This window comes from Propithecus coquereli, unplaced genomic scaffold (genome assembly GCF_000956105.1).
Source record: "Propithecus coquereli isolate 6110/MARCELLA unplaced genomic scaffold, Pcoq_1.0 Scaffold14, whole genome shotgun sequence".
Taxonomy (NCBI): domain Eukaryota; kingdom Metazoa; phylum Chordata; class Mammalia; order Primates; family Indriidae; genus Propithecus; species Propithecus coquereli.
In genome coordinates, this window is record NW_012138302.1 from 4,146,417 (window position 1) to 4,166,251 (window position 19,835).

A 19,835-nucleotide genomic window follows, 5' to 3' on the forward strand; every position below is an offset into this window, starting at 1 on the left:
ATCCTCTTCCTCCATCCCCCCAAATTAGAAAGTGACAAGGTATTCTGAAGTGGCATTGGCATTTGGTTCCTATGTTGCATATTCTAAGGAAGCAAAAGACAAAACCCTACTAGAATGACCAGAATTTTATAATTGGGTCTCTTCGTAAGAGAAAAATAAAAATTTACCCCAAGCTTCTAAAAGTAGCACTTCATAAATGTCCTTAGGAAAACAGATTTAAATATAGGTCTTTCTATCATGTTCTTAGCTGCAAAAATAATCTCTGCTTTAAAAGAAACTATGACATTCCTAGAAGGGCTCTCCATGACTGGGGAGTAGTTTTTTTCATTGATTGCACATGGGATTCTTGTTTTGGAGTGGACCAGGACTGTGTAACATGGGAACATTTATTCAAATAGGTATTGAATTCCTTCTGTAATAACAAACAGCCTCCTAAAATGCTCAGAAAAGGACTTAGATTACACAGTGGGAAAGTAATCTCTTAATGCTGCCAACATATCTCTCAAGTTATAGTTAGATTAACTCAGTGAAATAATCCATCAGTATCTCCTATGTCTATGGATGCTAAGCAGTTTAACCAATTACCCTCAGCATAAGCTAACTCTATTTGAATTATATAATTAATAGAAGAATCCATTTTATTCCTTAGGATAAGATGTGTACCTACTCTTTTCCCCACCAAAGTAAAGAGACCTTAAAAATATTTGCCCTTATTACTGGGTAACCAGGTAAACCACTTTAAAAAAAAAAATCTTTCCATCTCATTACTTACTACCTCCTTAATTTTTCACTTAAAGTGATCTGCTCAACTGCAGAACTCTGAGAAAGCTAATGCTTCAACCTGAAGTGAGTACATGATTATATCTAATTAGTCTAAGGAGAGTGGCCAGAATTTACTAGTATCACTGAAAAGACTAAGAAGTAATATTTCTTTGCAAAATGTTAAAACTGGGGCTATTTACTGTACAAAGAAGGTCACTCAAATGCCAACATTTCCTTCTTTCTCTTTTAATGCCAACAATTATTAACGTAGACATTTTTCCAGGATGTAATTGAGTTGCTTTCAATCAGGATATGCTGGAGGTGAACAATCTCCAATTTCAAATACGAAAGTCTATTTTCCAATTAAGAATTTTGGTGGCTGGCTCACCCTTTCTAATATAAAAATTAAGCAATTTATCTTTAAAATTATATAAGGATAAGGGCAGATGCTGCCATCAATCTCAAAAAAAAATTCTCAAAATGAGGCGGCTGGCTGTAAGAATTTCTAAATAGATGTTGACCTTCCCTAAATCTGTATTACCAAACAAACAATAAAATAGAATTAGGCTTGTAAACATAAGTTTCCGAAAGTTTCATTTATTATTTCATTTGTTTCATTTTCATTTTAGTAACTGCTATTGCCATCATGACACCTTATGAACCAAACAACAAGGCTGGAGGAGACTAAAGGCTGTTGGCTACTCCCATCATTCCTAACCCAGACACAGATCCTGTATCAAGTTGTTACTTAACTGTCTGCATCCACCGGTAGGCTGGATGCTCTATGAGGGCGGAGAGTGTCAATCTCCTTTATCCTTATTGTACATGTTCAATAAGTAGTTCATAAAGGAATGAATAAATGGATCCATTTGAAGTCAACAGGTTAAATTTCAGCTATGTCCATCCAACAAACTGTCAAGTATGACTGCATTTTATGGCCAGTGATTAAGATTTGATGATAAAAATGAAAGTCTACTATCCTTTTGGTCAGTTACAGTATTCGGGGCATTACAAAGACATTGTTATGCTATGCTGGGAAGGAAGGATAGAGGAGAGAAACATGGGTGACATGGACAGGGAGTGTTAGATTCTGTTTCTTTATGATTCTGTGAGGCTCAATGTCTGAATGAGAAAGCTGAAATGGCTGCCCCAAGTTATGGCTAAACTATCAATCTGCTTGTGTTGAATATGAATAATTCAAGTTCTAATCTAAAGGTCTCTACCAGGTGTGGTGGCTCATGCCTATAATCCCAGCACTCTGGGAGGCTGAGGCAGGGGGATTCAAGAATTCAAGACCAGCCTGGGCAACATAGAGAAATCCCATCTCTACAAAATATTATGAATAAAAAATTAGCTGGGTGTGGTGGCATGCACCTATAGTCCCAGCTACTTGGGAGGCTGAGGCAGGAGGATCACCTGAACCCGGGAGAGTTAGAGGCTGCAGTAAGCTATGATCACAATACTGCACTCCAGCCTGGGTGACAGACTAAGCATGTGTTTCAAAAAAAAAAAAAAAATTCTTTTTCTTGGAGAATGTCAGAGGGCATTTATGCTTTCATACCTCCCAACCTCCATAATGTGAGCTGAACTGATGAAAACTAACTAGATATAACCTAAATGTGTATTGATAGGGGAATGTTTAAAGAAATTTGGTCCATCTATACAACACAATACTATATAGTCATTAAAGACACGCAAGCATTTGGATGTGTGTACACATACACATATATATGCTTGTGTGTATATATAAATTTTCTATAAGTCGATCAAGACTACTTATGGGGGGTGGGAAGGCAAGGGCAGGAAGAAGGAAAGGGCACAGTTTACTTTCTACTTTATATCCTTCTATATTGTTTGCTTTATTCACCATGAACAATTATTGGTTATATAAACAAAAATGGGAAAAGTTATAAAACATCCATGGAATGTCTTCTTTTTCCAATCACTTTAGAAACTGATGAGTCACGTTATCAGACTCCAGTCCCCTAGAATTCCCATGCGAAGAAGAGCACTGTACCCTGTAGCTCTTCAAGCAGAAGCGACTTCCTCACACTCACCATCTTCCAGGCATAGCTAACGTTGTAGGCCTCCTTTCCAGTTTCTCTCAGCTTGTTTATGTGCCAAGACAGGGATGAGTTCACAGGGACTGCGATAATCTGGCTGCCCAGAGGGAGGCTGCGTTGGCAAACAGAATTAAATACTTCAGGCGAAAGATAAAATTAAGCACTTAATTAAAGGCAAGGAAGAAGCTGTGAGTCAATGACCACCTCCTGATTTTGAATAGCAATGAAGCTCATCAGTTTTGAAAGAGATCATGTGAGATTTTCAATTTCGTAAAAGCATTATGTCAGCTCTGCATTAAAAACATTCCTTCCTCTCTATCCCTGCTCCCCAATTCTAATTCTTTCCAGAGACTAACTTGTCTCAAATCACTCAGCCATTAATTTTCAACCAATGAGCACAAAGACACATTTCTCTATAGGTTACCATCTGCCAGAATAATGTATCATGGCTGGAAGAAATCCAATCTGTTTTTATTTTAAGAGAAAACGTTGTATAAGATTGTGCTGTCAACTTGGAATGGACCCTACTTTGCCAAGCTATTTTTTGGCAAATGCAGTAGAGCTGGTCCTCAACTTAACCTTTTATTTTGCCAACATTTTTCAATTTGGTATCATTGAAGTATTTTTTTTTAAAAATGAGATACCATATATCTGATTTTACCACTAAAGTCAACGTGAACACAGAGTTTGATTTCCAAGACATTACCCTCACTCAAACAATAGTTCTGAGAGAGCTTATCTGTTATACAAAGTAAGCAAAATCTTGGCTACTATCCTCATGGAAAAATTACTGAGTATACTTTTGATAACGTTAAAATAATTTATGCATTTGCTTTTAAACTCTATAGTAAGTACTCATATTTGACCTTGATGGGTTCCATTCTCAGAGAAAAAATAGTACGACCCTCACCTTTTCCTTACCTTAGGATATTTTGCCGAACCAACTCAAATTTTGGAATATTTTCGTAATGTATGATGTCAGTATGAAGGGGAGGTTCTGATAATAAATATGGTCTGGTAAGAGATGGATGCATAAGTGTATATCCTGAAATGAAAAAAAACAAAATGCATGCTATAAGAAACCTGTTATAGTTTGGAAGTAGGAAGTACTGATGCTAATAAAAGTGCCCATCACTGGCTTGAAATGCAGGATCTCTGGGCTAGCTGCCCAGTACTCAGCTTCTCAGGATGTAACTCACCAGTTCAATAAAAACTGAACCTGTTTTATGAGTGCTTACGTAAAACTCTTGAAGTATAGAGTGATGTCTTAAATTATCGAACATCTGTCTGATCAAGAACATTTCAGAGGCATTGGTGGCTGTTTATGTTTTATGAATATAAAACGTTCCAATACCACATAATGCCAGTAAATCTAAAGAAGAAGACATATGCAAAAAATGATCCAAAGAATGACTTTCTTTGTGTTATTCAATTCTCAAGCCTAATTTCCTGATGTTACAAATAACTGTTCCCTACCCCTTGACACAATATAGAAACAAATATGTAATTTGGAGATCTGCTCTGCCAGCCTTATGGTTATTTGCTACAGATGAGCAGTCCTAGCCACACCGCTTTTCTTTAAATACTATCATTTTCCTACTTGGTTAGTATCAGAATATCTATATATTATTTTCTTTAGGCGTCCAAAAAAACCCATTCTATGAGTAACTTTTGGCAGATTACCTTTGTCATCTATGAGAAAAGTGTAGGAAGCCAAAGAGTCTTGGTAATATGTGACATCTTCAAGAATGTAGGCCAGATTCACATCCACCCCTACAATTCCCAGAAGCAGGTTTCCAAAATAACAGGGTTTACTCACAGTCATTATCAAACCTATGGGTTAAAAACAAAAAAATTCAAAGAACAGCAGAGAAGGCACTAGACAAAGATGGGAGCTGGGCTCTAGTTAGTCACGAAGGCTTGGTATCGGCGGTCGCACTTCTGCTTAGAGGAAACGTTTCCTGTGTGATCCAGTTATCAAGCATTGCCTCTGCAGACAGCCTAAGTGAGTTAGAGTGGGAGCGAAAGAGGGCCCTTTGGTGGTTCAGATATCGCAGTTAACTTAAATGGAGGCAATGTGTATGTTTTCCACTTCTTTTTCACCTAAAAATAAAAAAACCTGTGACATTCCAGATCAGTGCAAAACATCAGCAGCCTTAAATAGATCATTCTATTTCCTGAAGTGGAGAGATTCGCTGAACTTGAAAGACCAATGGACAAGGAGTCTAACAATCTGAGTTCCAGTTCAGCTAGCTGTGCCCCTTTGTTTTGTACACGTGACACTGGACAATTTCTCGGAGCCTTGGTTCACATGTCTCTTTAAAGAACACAGTAGTAACCATTTTACTAATATCTGGGGGGTGTCAGACTGTGAGACACTGTGGACAAAGGAATGTCTAAAAGGTATTATTAGTATGTCTATGAGACAACTATACAGAGGAAGCCAAAGAAATGGGCATCTTTTCAAAAAATGGGAAGACAAGGGGAAGAAACTTAGAAAGCTACAGTATCTGACTACAGAGAATTTCAAATAGCTGAAGGAGAAATTAAATTTCCAAAAGAATATATTTCAAGTCACTTGGGCTAGGAGTTTCCAGGCTTTTATGGAAAGGGTCAGACAGCAAATATTTTAGGCTTTGTGGGCCATACATTCTCTCATGCATATTCTTTTGTTTCTTTTTTTCCCCCTAAATAAGCATTTCAAAATATAAAGACCATAATTAGTGCACAGGCCATAAAAAACTAACAGGATATTTAGGGAAAGGACAAAGCACAGGAGGAAAATGTCCAGAAGAAGAGTAAGCGAATGGTGGGTCAACATATGGCCCGACTGTCAGGCCACCTGGGTTCTCCTCTTGGCTTCTCTACCAGGTTGGGCGAGCTGTGCCACCTCTCTGAACGAGACTCTTCATGCATCAGATGGGGAGTGGAGACACAATGATCTCCACGATCCATAACAACTTTATAATTCTATGACTCTCAATGAAATTCCAACAATAAGGATGAATTGTTTCTCTCCATCTTGACCTCGTATTTTCCTGTGCTTGGTGGCACATTCATGCCTTAGCAGCCTATCGGAAAGCCATTTTCCAGGAATATCCAGGAAAAGAATTTGAGAATGGGCTTCCACACAGAGAATCATGTATGGTGTCCACTTGAATTATTGTCGAGTTGCTGTGGTTGCAGAGGCTAAGTAAATACATCACCTGGTAGGAAGAATTGGACACAGCACTGAAAAAGCTTGTGAAATGTCATGCAACAGATGTCTATTATAGTTTCAAAAGCATTATCTAAGCAGCTCACATTTAGAAGAATGCTATTTATCCACCTGTTCAAAAACATTTAAAAATAACAGGTATTTAAGAAGGTTTAAAAATCCATTTTGGAGAAGGTTTTTGTTTGGGTCTCCCTAGATGAACGGGTCCTAGGAGTAGGCTGGACTGACCAGCATAGAGACAGAGGTCACAATCTGCATGCCACAATCCTCTGAGCTTGAGTCTCAGATTAAAGCCATTTTCATGGATCAGTAAAGTACAACAGAAATACCGTGTGACTGGGTTGCACGCTCGCTTCAAATTTCTATTCTCCTCTGGATGTGTTAAGAACAAAGTCTTAAAAAAGAAACACAATCTTACTTTTCAATTATCAACTTGGAGAGAAGATTCTTTATCTCATTATGGCAAATAAAGTATGCTAAGCTCTTGCTACCCTGACAAAATCCTCAAACACTCTCTCTACTTTAACCTGAAGTATACAGATTTGCTTTTCGAAAAGAAATATGTTCAGTAACTGATATTTTAATTTGTGTAGATTTTGAATTAGAGCCCTGTAAAGATGAGTTTCCCTAGACTCGAGCCTCATGTCACAGGGTCAGAGGACCTGTCACCTAATAATTCTAGGGACTGAAAACACAAAGATGAAAAGACACACTTTTAACAGGGAATTTAACAGAACTGTAAACCAATCACTGAAACCCACTGCACAGGATTAAAAAAACAGGCTCCGATGACTAAAATTTGAATGACACCAGCCACCAGGTGAGCAAAGTGATTTGGTCTAAGGCATTTGGGGTAGCTCTCTGGGTTGTAGAGGTCAATTTTAGGGAGAGTCCTACCCTACCTGATACTACTACTGGTAATATAATTTGGCTATACAATTCTCTCGGTTTGTATAGGAATGGGCTTCTACATCTGTCTTTGTTCCTTTCACAGAGTATTAACAGGATTTATTGATTTGTCTTTCTCTTATCAGACTTAAGAGCTTATTGAGGGTAGGATGTGAGCCTTACCAATCACTCCCTGGCACAATGCTTGGCTGGCACTCAATAATGTTGGGTACATGGATTAAAGGTAATTTGCATTCAAGACTCAATATTTTCACTATAAAGGAAAGGTAGGAGTTTCTATTCTATATATATCTGTGGGCCCTGTCAGAAATGGGAAGGATACAAAAATTAAGGTATAACAGCAGTTGGCATATTTCTTCCTTAAAGAATAAGTATGTTTAACTAGTTTCCAGAAAATACATTCTCTATAGGCTTATTACTTTCTACACATGAGTTTTCTCTGAATATCTATGATTTGCGAGAGCTCCTAGTTAACCGAACATAAAAAAACAGGATCTCAAATGGTGATAGTGTCTGTCTGGCTAGTAATTATCTGCCTCTTCAATCTTCTGTCAAGGAAGGCAAGAAAGAAGGATGTGGAGAAAAGGATGAGTAAGAATATCGTGGAGGAAAAGAAAAAGACTGCACTTTTACTGAGAACATACTGTCGGCCAGGCACTGTTCTAGATGCTTAAACATACATTATTGAATTTAATATCACAGTTGCTGTGAGAGAAATATTATATTTTCTATTTTATAGGTGAGAAAATAGAATCATGTGAAGGTTAAGCATTTACCCAACATCATATTATGGGTAACTTAGGCATCAGGATGATAATGATGATGATAATAATAATGATAACAACAAAGGTTAAATAATTAAAGACATAAAATGTAGTAATTATAATTGGGTGGAATGCCAGTTACTGATAAGTCTTATATATCATTGTCTAATTAATCCTAATAATCTGAAAGATTTTTTACCCCCTTAACAGATGACCAAATGGAGAACTGACAGGATTAAATAACTTACCAAGAACAACAGCTTAAGTGGAAGAGTGGCATTTGAAAGCCCATCTGATGCCAAGCTCACGTTTGTTTGACTATGCCAGATTGCCTTGTCTTTGAGGCTGAATCCTAAGTACTTCTGAGCTTTATTTACCACTTGTGATACAAAGCTACCCTTTAGGCCCAATTCACTAACTTTCGGATATTGGCAAACCCTCACAAAGCCTCCCTGGAAGATACATCCATAAGTCTACTGAGGCTAGGGTATTAAGGAAGAAACAGGGCTGGAGATTTCTGCTCTAGAATACAGTGCTGCGGGACAGCTGGCAGGGGGTTATGCAATCCTATGATCCTGAAAAAGGGGTGCCCATTTCTATCTGCCCAGTTCTTTCCCTCTCCCTTTAATAGGAAGTTTTTTCCAAACTCACCATCTCCCATCTCATCAGAGAAGGGGAGGCTAAAGACAGCTTCGTCAATCATCCGGTTGGGAAGGTTTGTGTAGAACCTGCCGACTGTGGTCTCCAAGTTACTCAACTGGTTCAGTACCATCATGCTGCCCTTAATCACAGGCAAGGCTGTCCGGTCCGGCACACCGTACTTCCCAGAGTTCTGTTCGGCCAGATCCCTCAGAAAAGCCAGCTCCTTCAAACCAGTCACCCCATCTAAAATTGAAAGCCAAGGGAAGACCACGGAAAGCAAAATGGTTTATATCCATACAATATCTTGCCATTTAGGTCTGACCTGTGCAGGGATGAGGTCTTGCAATGCCAAAGGCGTCTTTGCAGAGATGATGTGGACTCAGGACACACATACCAGTTCCTGTTCAGGAAATAAAGCCTGAGGCATTGTCTTCCCTTAAATAGGCAAGAGGGGAAAGGGATTCTTCAAAAGGCAATGATGAAAAACACATGAGTAAATAAAGGAGTCCCATTCAGTAAGAATGTATTCTCCCCCAAAAGTTTAATTATAAAATTTAAATTCTTTTTCTGAATTTAATATTTGAAAGTAATGATTAACAAGTCTGCATTTAATTTAAAGCAGCAGATGACACTGTAAGAGTTCTAAAGGATAGAGGTTTACCATTTCATTCCTTACCTCTCCGCCTGTAAAAGCACTTGCCAAAATCTCATGCAACTAAATGAAGGGATTATGAATTTCATATAGTGATGCCTCCCAACCCTGTTTCTTTAAGCTCATTTTAATTACAAATATTTTCATGCTTGATATTGTTAGGATAATGCTGAATTTGATTTATCCGATGTATATTTTTTTACATTTAGAGGGTTTTGAAAACTTTGTACAAGATTTAGGAATACTGGGACGTATTATTCTACAACATCTGTAATCTATAGCACAAAAACAAATTTAATAAACCATTTTTTTAGTTTGCTATTGTTGGATCACAATCAAAAGGATTAGAAACTGATCACATATGGGTATCGCTGTAAACACATTCAAACGATTTCAGTCTTTACTGAGATTCTACCATTGCGTTTTAAAAAGGTTTTGCTTCACATTCCGTTCAGTCATTAAAAAGAATCTGAAACTTTCATAGTTCACCTATCACGTGTCTTTATCATTTCTACATGACAAGTGTACATATTTCCAGCATCAGAAGTCCATTTCTAAAGTCATGGGAGAATCTAATGGATATAATTTTTTCCTTAAAATATATTTAAATAAACCTGAATTTTACTCCACTCATGTAATGCTAAAAGAAAGGGGAGGAAAAAACAACGTGGGCCAAATTAAGTCAGAATTGGATTATTGTTCCCTTTGCTTGCACAGAGCTGTGGAAGGAGGTGAGGGGTATGTTCCGAGGCAAAGACAACGCAACAGACGTGACTGATTCCTGACCTCATAACCTTGAGAAGCTCAGAGGCGAAACAATAAAAGGAGACGACTCGGGCGATAAATACATTTCCTTTCTTTGTCATGCATTGCTTGGCTGTCTCAAAATATAACAGAAAAGTGACAAACAAGAATATCCACTAGGCAAAGAAGAGCAGCGTGGGTTGGAAGCCTGTGGAGGATCGGGTATTTTGTGTTACTCCATCATGAAATGCTGTGCAGGGGTGGCAGGTGGGTCTGTAGGGTGGCTGACTGGTAAGTGTGCTGGATTGTCTACGGATAACACGGTCATGCCAGAAACTACATTTCCCTGAATCCCCTTTCCTGTATGCCTCCAGGTTAAAGATGCCAAAAGGGAAGGACTGCATTGGGAGATTTGGGAGGCAAAGTAGGAGGTGGTGAGAGACACAGAAGGACCAGAATGTTCTAGTTTGTCTGTTCTGCATTCAATTCCCTTTCCCAACTGCTGGCTTGCTCACCAACAGCAACCTCCGGCATGTTCCAGATGCTTCACTGAGAATGCACAGGGACCAGCAGCCACAAAAGGCCAAGACTTCCACGCCAGGCCTCCAGAGTGGTCTTCAGTATTCCTACCTTCCAGACTTGGTTACTAAACTTTCTCTGAGTTGTCAACTCTTCTTTTTGGACCTTTACTTTTCCACTTTCTTTCGCAATTGTGTGCATTCTTATTCTGATAATAAATTCTTTATTCCAAAATTCTTATAGTGGTTCTGCTTCCCTATTTGAGCCCTGACTGACAGAGTGAGGGAATGTGTCTACTCTGGTGATCAATACTCAGAAATGGAATTCTGAGAGGGAAAGGAAGAAAACTGGCCATGAGGATGTGTGTCTGGCTAGATTTTGGGGAGAAAGGGAAGAGACAAGGATGGCTAGACAGAAGTTCCTAGAGGTTTTCAAGTGTGGAGTTATCAGGGACACAGCAAATGTACAAGAAACTCTGGTGGAAGGACTTAGGACCACAGAAGGAACAGGTGACAGCAGGGAAGCCTTCTCCCTACCTGCCTGGGCAGACCCTTAAATCCAATGAAAAGAAAGAACGTCACTTCCTTGCTCCTCCCTCTACTACTGCATTTAATTCACCTGCTTGTCTATTTTCCTCACTAGGTTATAAGCTTCTTGACGACAGGGACTGTGTATGCTACAGCTCTAGAATTTCAGTCCACTATGTTGTACACTGTGGGTACTCAGTCAATTTCACTTTTCCCCCCTTCCACTCTCCTTCCTTCCCCCTTCCCTTTCTTCCTCTCATGAGTGAAAGAAGCTGACCCAAAGGAGAAAAGAACAACAGGCAACCAGAGATGACACTGCAGGGTGTGTGTCCAGGCAAAAAGAAGCTACCCTTACCCCCTTCAGCTGGGCCCAGTCCTGTGCTAAGCACTCAGAATGCAAAGAAAACGAAGACACAGTCCACGCCTGAAAAACTCACGTTCTTGTGAAGAGCAGAGGGAGAAGGAAGAGAGGACAACATGTGAGCACCTCACTATAGCATGGCAGGAGACATGCTTATCAAAAGTGAGCACAGCACGCCAGAGGACGCCGAACAGAGACTTGCCCTCCACCTAGGAGCTGTGCTGACACAGGGAACCACATCATCTTTTATTCATTCCTTAAACTGGCTTTGAGTACCCGTTATTTACCAGGTACCATATTAAGAACCTTAAACACACATTGTATTTTATTATCACAGCGACCCTATGCAGTAGATTTTATTATTCTTATTTCATAGGTAAAACCGAGGCCTAAAGAGATCAGGTAACCTGCCATAAGCCACACATCTAGTAAATGCAGACTGTAACCAAGGACTGCTGGACATCAGAGCCCATGTTCTTTCAGGAGTGGTCCATAAAACATTTGGAATACAATCACCCTGGCCAGAACACAGATTTCTGGAACCCTCCTAAGATGGTCTGAATAAGAATCTGAGGGCAGTGCCTGGGAATCTGCATTTTAAAACCATTCCCCAAGTAATCCTTAGCACATTAAAATATGAGAGCTGCTGTCCCTAAAATCACATTGTTCTGCATGGAGATCTGGCAGTGGAGAAGGAAATAAAAGACTGCAGGTTGGAAAGGCTGCTGGATCCAGACATGGTTTCTTAAGCACAAGGGAAGGCGGCCACCTTGGGACCCAGGGCAAGGGGCCCGAAGAAGTAGCTGTGAGACAAAACAATGTATTGACAGAGAGACACAACTTTCTACAGAGGTTCGAAGTTTGTGTTGTTCTCAGACTGGACGACATGTTGGAGGGCAGAAGGAAAAAAAGTGGAGTCGTGGCTCAAATTTGCCAGTTTCCTAACCCCTTTTGCACACTGTCATTTAACAGCAACACAATCAGTTTTAACAAGTACCTCGCAAGTACCAGGTACTGTCTTATGTGTTTACTGTACGCTAAGGCGAATCCTCACAACAACCCTGCAAAGTAGATAGTTCTTATCTCCATTCCACAGCTAAGGAAGCTGAGGTGGAGAAAGTGGCAGAAGAGGTTTCAGGTAGTGATTCTGCAGGGAAATGTGATATTCATAGACTTGGTTACACAGAAGAATCTAGGTCAGTGCTTTGGCTTCCTGCAGCTTCAACCAATGAGATAAGTTAAAACCTTAGGTAATCCTAGAATAGGAAGGAGAACTGAAAAAAAGGGAGCTGTACAAAATCCTCTGCAAGACCATCTATGGGGAGAAGGTTTAGAAACGAGCAGTTGGCTGGAGAGAGATGAAGAGAAAGGGACATTTTCACATGCCCTGAATACCAGCGCGAGGTAGAGAAAGAGCTTACGCCTTTCCCCAGAGCCTTCGTCCGAGCACACTGTTATGATTCTTCTTCTTCTTTTTTTTAAAGCAGCGTACATTTAGAGAGATCTTTGATCTGAAAGGAAAATCTCAAAACGCTACCTACCGTTCATGAGGGCATAGGTGAGAATCATTACGGAGTTGTTTAGAAAGCTATTTTCTTCATTGATGACTCGGAGAGTTGCCTTTTTATCTTCTTCTGAAGAGTCCTTTGATGTAATGCCAGCTGACAGGTAAATGATGACCATGTCTGTATCTAAACAAAAACATACAAATTGAATGCTCCATTTGGATTCTGGCTAAAGGCAGCAGTTCAGTTTCCTTTTCATTTCCCCTGGACTTCCCCACCTCGAGGACCCCTTGGCCCGCTGTTCCCAGTCCTTCCCGCTCGATGCCGCGGCTTTCATCTCCCTGCCTCTGCCTTTCCTCCCTCCAGCGCCTTCTGGACAGCGAGGCCTCATTTATCCAGTGTCAGGTAAAGAGATGTTCCTGATAAATTTCCCGGATAAAAGAAGGCGATTCCCTGTAGGCACCCACGGTTATAGTAATTTAAGCCAGTCCAAGTGGAAATCTCTCCTGCCCTCTGAAACGGAGGAATCTGAACATGATTTATCCTTTCCCCAGTGATGCAGGATCACCGCCATGAACACACATTTTAGGGGGACTAGGCTTTAAAATGGTTCGTTCTTCCAGGGGCTCTTTGGATACGTAAGGTTATCTGCAACTACACTAACTATCTCAGCACTGTAGTAGAGCAGTGAGAACATGGATTTAGGAGCCAGTCGCCTGTGTTCAAAACCCAGCTCTGTTCCTTACAGGCTGAGTCTGGGAGACTGAGGCAGATTTTTTGACCTCTCTAAACCTAAATTTCCTTGCCTATAAGATGGAGTAGTAATAGGACTGATTTAAGTCATTTTAGTAAAGAGGGTGAGCAAAAGGGTGATGGCAAAAAGAGGATGAAACCTCAAAACACACACAAAACAAAACGAACCCCTTCTACTGGTCTGCAGTGGCACCTCTGATTTAAGATCAAAACTACTTTCCGAATATTGCTGATGGGTAGAGTAATTGAGAAGTAATTTTAGCTCAGTGGGAAGCACATCTGTCAAGTGGACTGACTCAAAAACAAAAAGTGATGAATCTCCTTCCTCTAGAGATATAAACAAGCAGAGGCTGAATGCCCCATTTTAATAAAAGGAGGGAGGAGAGAGAGCCGGACTTTTACATTTTCTTTCTAATCTGAGATTCTTTGATTCAATATATATTTTTAGGACATCCTACATAGTTTATCTTTTTATTGAGAAATAAATATTGACATATTAATATGTTATACACTTATATGTTCTGGTTCCTATTGTTGTCATTTAACTGAGGTTGCTTTATAGTGGCTGTGGCAGGCAACCTCCGAGTTGGTCTCCCAACAGCCCCAATTCCTGATATTCATTCACGTTCTAGGGTTGTTACCTCCTCTTGCGTGTGGGTTGGACTCTGTGACTCGCTTATAATGAACAGAATGCAGCAGAGGTGATGGGACATCAAGACTGAGATTAGGTTACAAAAAGACTGTGGCTCTTGCAGTGGGTGCCTTCTCACTCTGAGGGAAGACAGCTGGCAGGCTGTAAACAGTCCCATGGAGAGATGAGGAACAGAGGCTCTCAGAATTGAAAATCCCTCCAGCAACAAAGTGAGTGAGTTTGGAAGCAGATCCTCCCCCTGTTGCACTTTGAGATGACAGCACCTGTGGGTAGCAGTGTGATTGCAACCTCATGAGATATTTGACTGAGGCACTAAGCTATGCCGTGCCCAGATTCCTGACCTACAGAAACTATGAGATTATAAACGTGCATTGTTTTAAATCACTGAGCGTTATGCCACAAAATATAACAAATACAGTTATCCTTTTAAAAATTATCCTAATAATGAAGACGCAATGCTTGAATTTCCTTTGGTTTGTAAATTTCCATTTTAGATTTTAAAGTATTCTTATTACGCAGAATTGAAGAGTTAATTTATGTAGTATCAATGTTGTAGATAAGTGAATAAAATTTGACTCAAAGAAGTAAATGCATTCAACGTTCCTCTTATTTATTTCTAACATGTAAAATAGAGGCAAGTCTTAAAGCCAATTTGGATGCTTAAACAATTCTCTTATGAACATTAACTGCAAATTTCAAATTCACTCTTTAGTTATCAGAGATTAGGAAGTGAATGTTGATACACACACGAAAAAGTCCATAAGTTTTAGGAATATTCCTGTCTTAAAACTAAATACCAATTTTTTTCAACGTTCTAAATACAGTCCTATAAATTATTTTATAAGGACCCTAAACATTTCATTTAAGCTTCAAACTGGAAAACAAAAATAAAAACAAAAACAAAATGCTTGACTCCCTAGTGAGGGAAAATACAGATAGGCCATGAGCTGATACTACAGTATAAAACAAACCATCTCCTTATAGCAAATGTACCATGTGTGATAAATCCTAGACACACCTGGACTGACCTAAGAGAGAACCCTTTGAGTTTTCTTACTTAGTCTTATGATTCTGGATAAAATACACTGTCACTGAGAGCTGTTTTAGGACACAGGCCCATGTTTGGAAAACTAGAAGGCCTGCAGCCCTTGGGCTTCTTTGACAGCTGAGCACAATTTCTTTCCATCCTAACAATAAGACCTACACTCTGGAAGCATCCTAACTGGCTCTTCCCAGCCCCTGACAAGATTTCTACCTTATCCTCAATAAAAACAGTATTTTTCTATTCTTACTTATCAGATCTGTCAAGTTTGGCTGCTCTTTTTTTTTCTTTATGCATTACTTGTGATTAGTAATGTTAGGGATGAGCAATTATAGGGACTTGGGACAGAGCAAAGATGCATTTGCAGCATATAAATGGAAGAAAATGCAACAGACTCCCCATTTGGTGAGCTTGTCTCTAAGCCAGCAGCATGTCTTGGGGTCAATATCTAAATGGGAAGAACAACTCAAATTTGGGCTCTGCCCATGCCATTAAATCCACACTCCTAATTATCTTATTTTTTTTTTGCTATAAAATGATCCCCCAACCAATTACCCCCCCAAAAAAATCAGGAAAAAAACAACCCCAAAAGTGTTAATGCTATCAGTTATAGATCTACGTATGGGACTGAAGAGTCAGCATTGTATAAAAGTTTTAGATTTTCTGATTGGTACCAAGAAAATTAGTACAAACCAACAATGATCTATGACATGTAGCTTCTGTTTATATGGCTACTAATATGGGGCAGACACTTTAATTTCATGCATAGACTAACCCTTACAATAATCCTAAAGGGCAGCTCTTACTCATTCGAATAATCTTGTCCATGGCACCTAAAGCCACATCAGACACACAGCAAATGATAAATAATCATCTGTGGGGTGAAGAGAAGTAGTGATGTATAGTATAAACTCCTGGGAAGAGTAGCAGACCCCTGACTATGCTGTTGTCAAGGCTACTGGTGCTGTCCTTGGGCTTAGGGTCAACTTAGGACATCTAGGGTATCTGCTCTAGTTTAGCGGGAGCTAGAAGTCTTATAGAAAACTGAATATCATAATAACCACAGCTAATATTTATTGAATATTTAGGACAGAATGCTGGATCTTATTATCACCCCCAGTTTGCAGAGGAGGAAACCAGGTCTAGAGAGATCAAATAATTTAGACAAATTCACAAGGTTAGAAAAATTTCAGAGTAGAACACTGGTTGAAATCCAAAACCCACATACTTGACTCCTAGGATATATACTGCTCGAGAGCACCCTGAAGCCTCTCCTTAATAAACTGGACAATGCTAATTCCTGAAGTATTTCTTTATATAAACTAATCTGGGCTATTTTTTCTCTAAGCTGCCAGTAAAAGCTGTAAACTGGAGGCTGGTGAGCTAAACCTTAGAAACATCTTACTTGGCTTTAAACAGGCTCCTCGGAGCATTTAGAAAACTGTGCCATCAAAATTTGTCCAAGTCTCTCATGGTCCTTCTTCCTGTGTTTTTGTTTGCCAACATTAAGAAAAGAAAAACAAACGCAAAAAAACCCAGAGGAGAAATGCCTCCCATCAAACCAGCCTTCTGCTAACATGCAGTGTAGGAATGTCTGTGAGAAGAGGTTTAATGAGGTCTCTATTCACAGTTTTAAAGCTGGAACAAATGTCAACATTTGAAAATCAAGGGATTTCACATAGAAATGCAGATTTCTGGCTTCTCTTGAAACAGAAGATCTGGCAACATTAAGCAGACATTCCTGCATAGCAATAATAGATTGAACAGAAGAGCAGCTGCCCCTTGGCGGAGCACACAGCTATCTATGTTACTATGTTCTCCAACTAATCCTCATTACCTTACCCCAGCTCGCTGGACTCACATTCACTGCCTGGTCACTGTAGGCATCTGAGATCGCAACTGCTAGTCTAACATTTCTCTCCGTTGTTTGAAAACTGTGATAATCAAAATTGGACTTAAACTCTAAAGATGGCTTAATGACTGAAGAATCGAGAAGAATACTTCTGAGAATGAGGAATGCTGACAGGTAGATGGCATTGACAACCGAGCCAATCTGCCTTGAAGACCTGAGTCCGGCCTAGTCCACTGGCTCAACTGAACCATGGGCAACTTTATACTCAGCCATCCCATAATATTGGCCTGTGGATAGCTGGTGCTTGCCAATGCTAGTAGGCAAAATTCTAAGATGATCCAAATGACCCATATACATATACTCTTGTATTAAATATAATCTTGAGTGTGGGTATAACCTGGAACTTGCTTCTAACCAACAGAATATGGCAAAGGTGAGGGGCTATCACTCCTGGGATTGTGCTGCATATTTGGCAAAGATGGACGGATATTGCAGAGGTCCCGAAGAAGCTGACTTTGAGTTAATCACAAGGGAGGGTAACCTGATTAGATCAAGTGGGTCTGATCTGTGTAGCTGAGCTTGTTAAAGGAGGGTCCTAGCCTTCCCTGAAGCCAGGGACTTGAAGAAGAGTTACATGATGTAAAGTTTACAGTGAGTTTTACGGTTGCAAGGAAATGAATTCTGCCAGTGAGCTCAGAAGAGGACTCCAAACCTCAGAGGAGAACATAGCCTTGTTGACACCTGGCTGCAGCCTTGGGAGACCCTAAAACAGAGGACTCATCTAAGTTGTACTTGGACTCCCGACGCATGGAAACTGTGAGATAGTAAATGTATATTGTTTTAAACTGCTAAGTTTGTGGTAATGTGTTATGCCGAAACAAAACTAACACACTATCTACCCTCATTAGTTGTCATCATTCCAGTAGCTTCCTTCTTCCGAGGGCCCAGGCACATAGTGCCAGGCATCGTGCTTTGCATTTATTAGTGCCGTCTTAGTTTAAATGCAGACACAACGAAGAGCTTGGAAATTTATTCTTTAAATTTATCTCAACAGGATACATTAATGTTCTCACAAAAAGGAAAAAAAAAACTACAAATAGATTTTTTAATATAAAAGGGAAAATGAAATAGATTCCTTTCAGTAGTTTCAAAGCATGAGCCACATTTCAAATATCTTTCCCTTGACTTTGGTATGCATCCTAATTCCATATTTTCTTTAATACATAAAAATTAAATTAGAGTGCCTTTGTACATTTGAAGGACTGTGCTCATCTAAATGACAGCTGGCTAGAAGAAGCAGGATCAAGGCAAGAATTCCTGCTGCCCCCTTCATGTGCCCATGTGCACAAGCAGACCCCAAGTCAATGAGGAGGCAACTCTGACAATTAGCATTAGAAAGGACGTGGGTGTTCCCTTGGGAAATAAACGGGGTTCTGTTCTTAATAAAGGGGTAGGAAGAGGAGGCTCTCAGAGTCAAAGAATCATGCAGACTGACTGCCTTTGGTTGGAAAAGATAAGACAATCTAGTAAGATCCTAGTATTAGATGCTCGTGAAGACAATTTGTGACAATTTTATCTCAAATCAATTAAAAAAAAAATCCCTCTAAACACAGCTATGGGATCGATTTACAATATGTTCCTACTGCTATCTTTATGATGCTTATAGGTCCTCAGAGAGAATGCACTTACTCGCTTGGAACTTTGTGTTATTGTTTGTGCTTCGAATCAGCTGAAATGCCTTTTGAAATCCCACCGCGTGCTGGGTGGGACTGTCGGAGGACTTGACGCTACTAACGAAGGTGGACATTTTCCTTTTTGTCTCGCTGGTGGCTGGAGACAGGAAGGTTTTATAGCACTGGTCCAGCGAGCAAGTTCTGACGGTATCTGCCACAGTTAACACAGAAATCTGGAGGAAAGGAAAAAAAAAAACTTATGTTACCACTTAAAGTTTTTTTTTTTTTTTTTTTAAACATAACGTAAGAGCCCAGCTGAGGGGAGAAGGCCTACAGAACCGTTTCTGAGAGTTTATTTAATACAAATAAATGCCTGGAGGCATCAATCTATCAAATTTGAAAAGGATTAGTAAGAACTGATTAAGGGGTGTGGGGGCTCTAGAGTTTGATTTTGTTCCCAGATGAAGTAGCAGTATTGTATGCACAGATAACATTTAAAAAACAAGAAAGTTATTTTATGCAGAGAAATGTCTTAATGAGAGCTAACCATCTTGGTTTTCAAATGAGAAGTGGGGGTGAGGGTAGGGGAATGGGGTGTGTGTTTTAGGCAAGGAGGTTAGTGAGCAAAACCTCTGGAGTTGGCAAAGGCAAAATGATAAAGGAGAAAATGTCCACGGGCAATAGATTATCATTAGCCGTACACATACCTCTCGCTCTTGGAGGTGTCCTGGAGATCAGTAAACCACTAGCAGCCTCCCCTTCTCCCCAACTTCCCATCAATCTCGGGATAAAGTTCAACCATCCAGCAGCATCCAAATATCCCACCCTTCTCCTCCTTAGTGTAACTTCGGAGTGAAAGTCATGGCTAATTAGAAACCTTAACAGGAGCCTTACACGACTCAGTTTGGTAGTGGGGGTTATAAAAGAGATCTTTGGATTGGCAGCTGCTTCCTCAAATATTAGAATAAAAACTAAACCACTCTCTTTTCCCAAAGCCATTTAAACATAGATTAAAAACAAAATACACAGATGGTCCCCGACTCATGAAGTTTCAATTTATAGCTTTTGGACTTAATGATGGTGCAAGAACAGTATGCAGTCAATAGAAACTGTACTTTAAATTCTGAATTTGGATCTTTTTCCACGCTAGTGACACACAGGACCATACTCTGGAGATACCACGCAGTGGCGGCGAGCC

The 19,835-nt window shown here is 39.8% G+C and overlaps 1 protein-coding gene across 1 annotated transcript in view; it reads right to left on the bottom strand.

Moving 5' to 3' along the window:
• Positions 1–19,835, bottom strand: part of CACHD1 (cache domain containing 1) — a 210,536-nt gene that overhangs the window by 34,361 nt on the left and 156,340 nt on the right. The window contains exons 7-12 of the mRNA XM_012639326.1: positions 18,654–18,870; positions 12,702–12,851; positions 8,367–8,600; positions 4,509–4,658; positions 3,747–3,870; positions 2,780–2,937 (exon numbers count right to left, since the gene is read on the bottom strand). Of these exons, the coding sequence (XP_012494780.1) occupies positions 2,780–2,937; positions 3,747–3,870; positions 4,509–4,658; positions 8,367–8,600; positions 12,702–12,851; positions 18,654–18,870 (1,033 nt within the window). The remainder of the gene's footprint in view (positions 1–2,779; positions 2,938–3,746; positions 3,871–4,508; positions 4,659–8,366; positions 8,601–12,701; positions 12,852–18,653; positions 18,871–19,835) is intronic.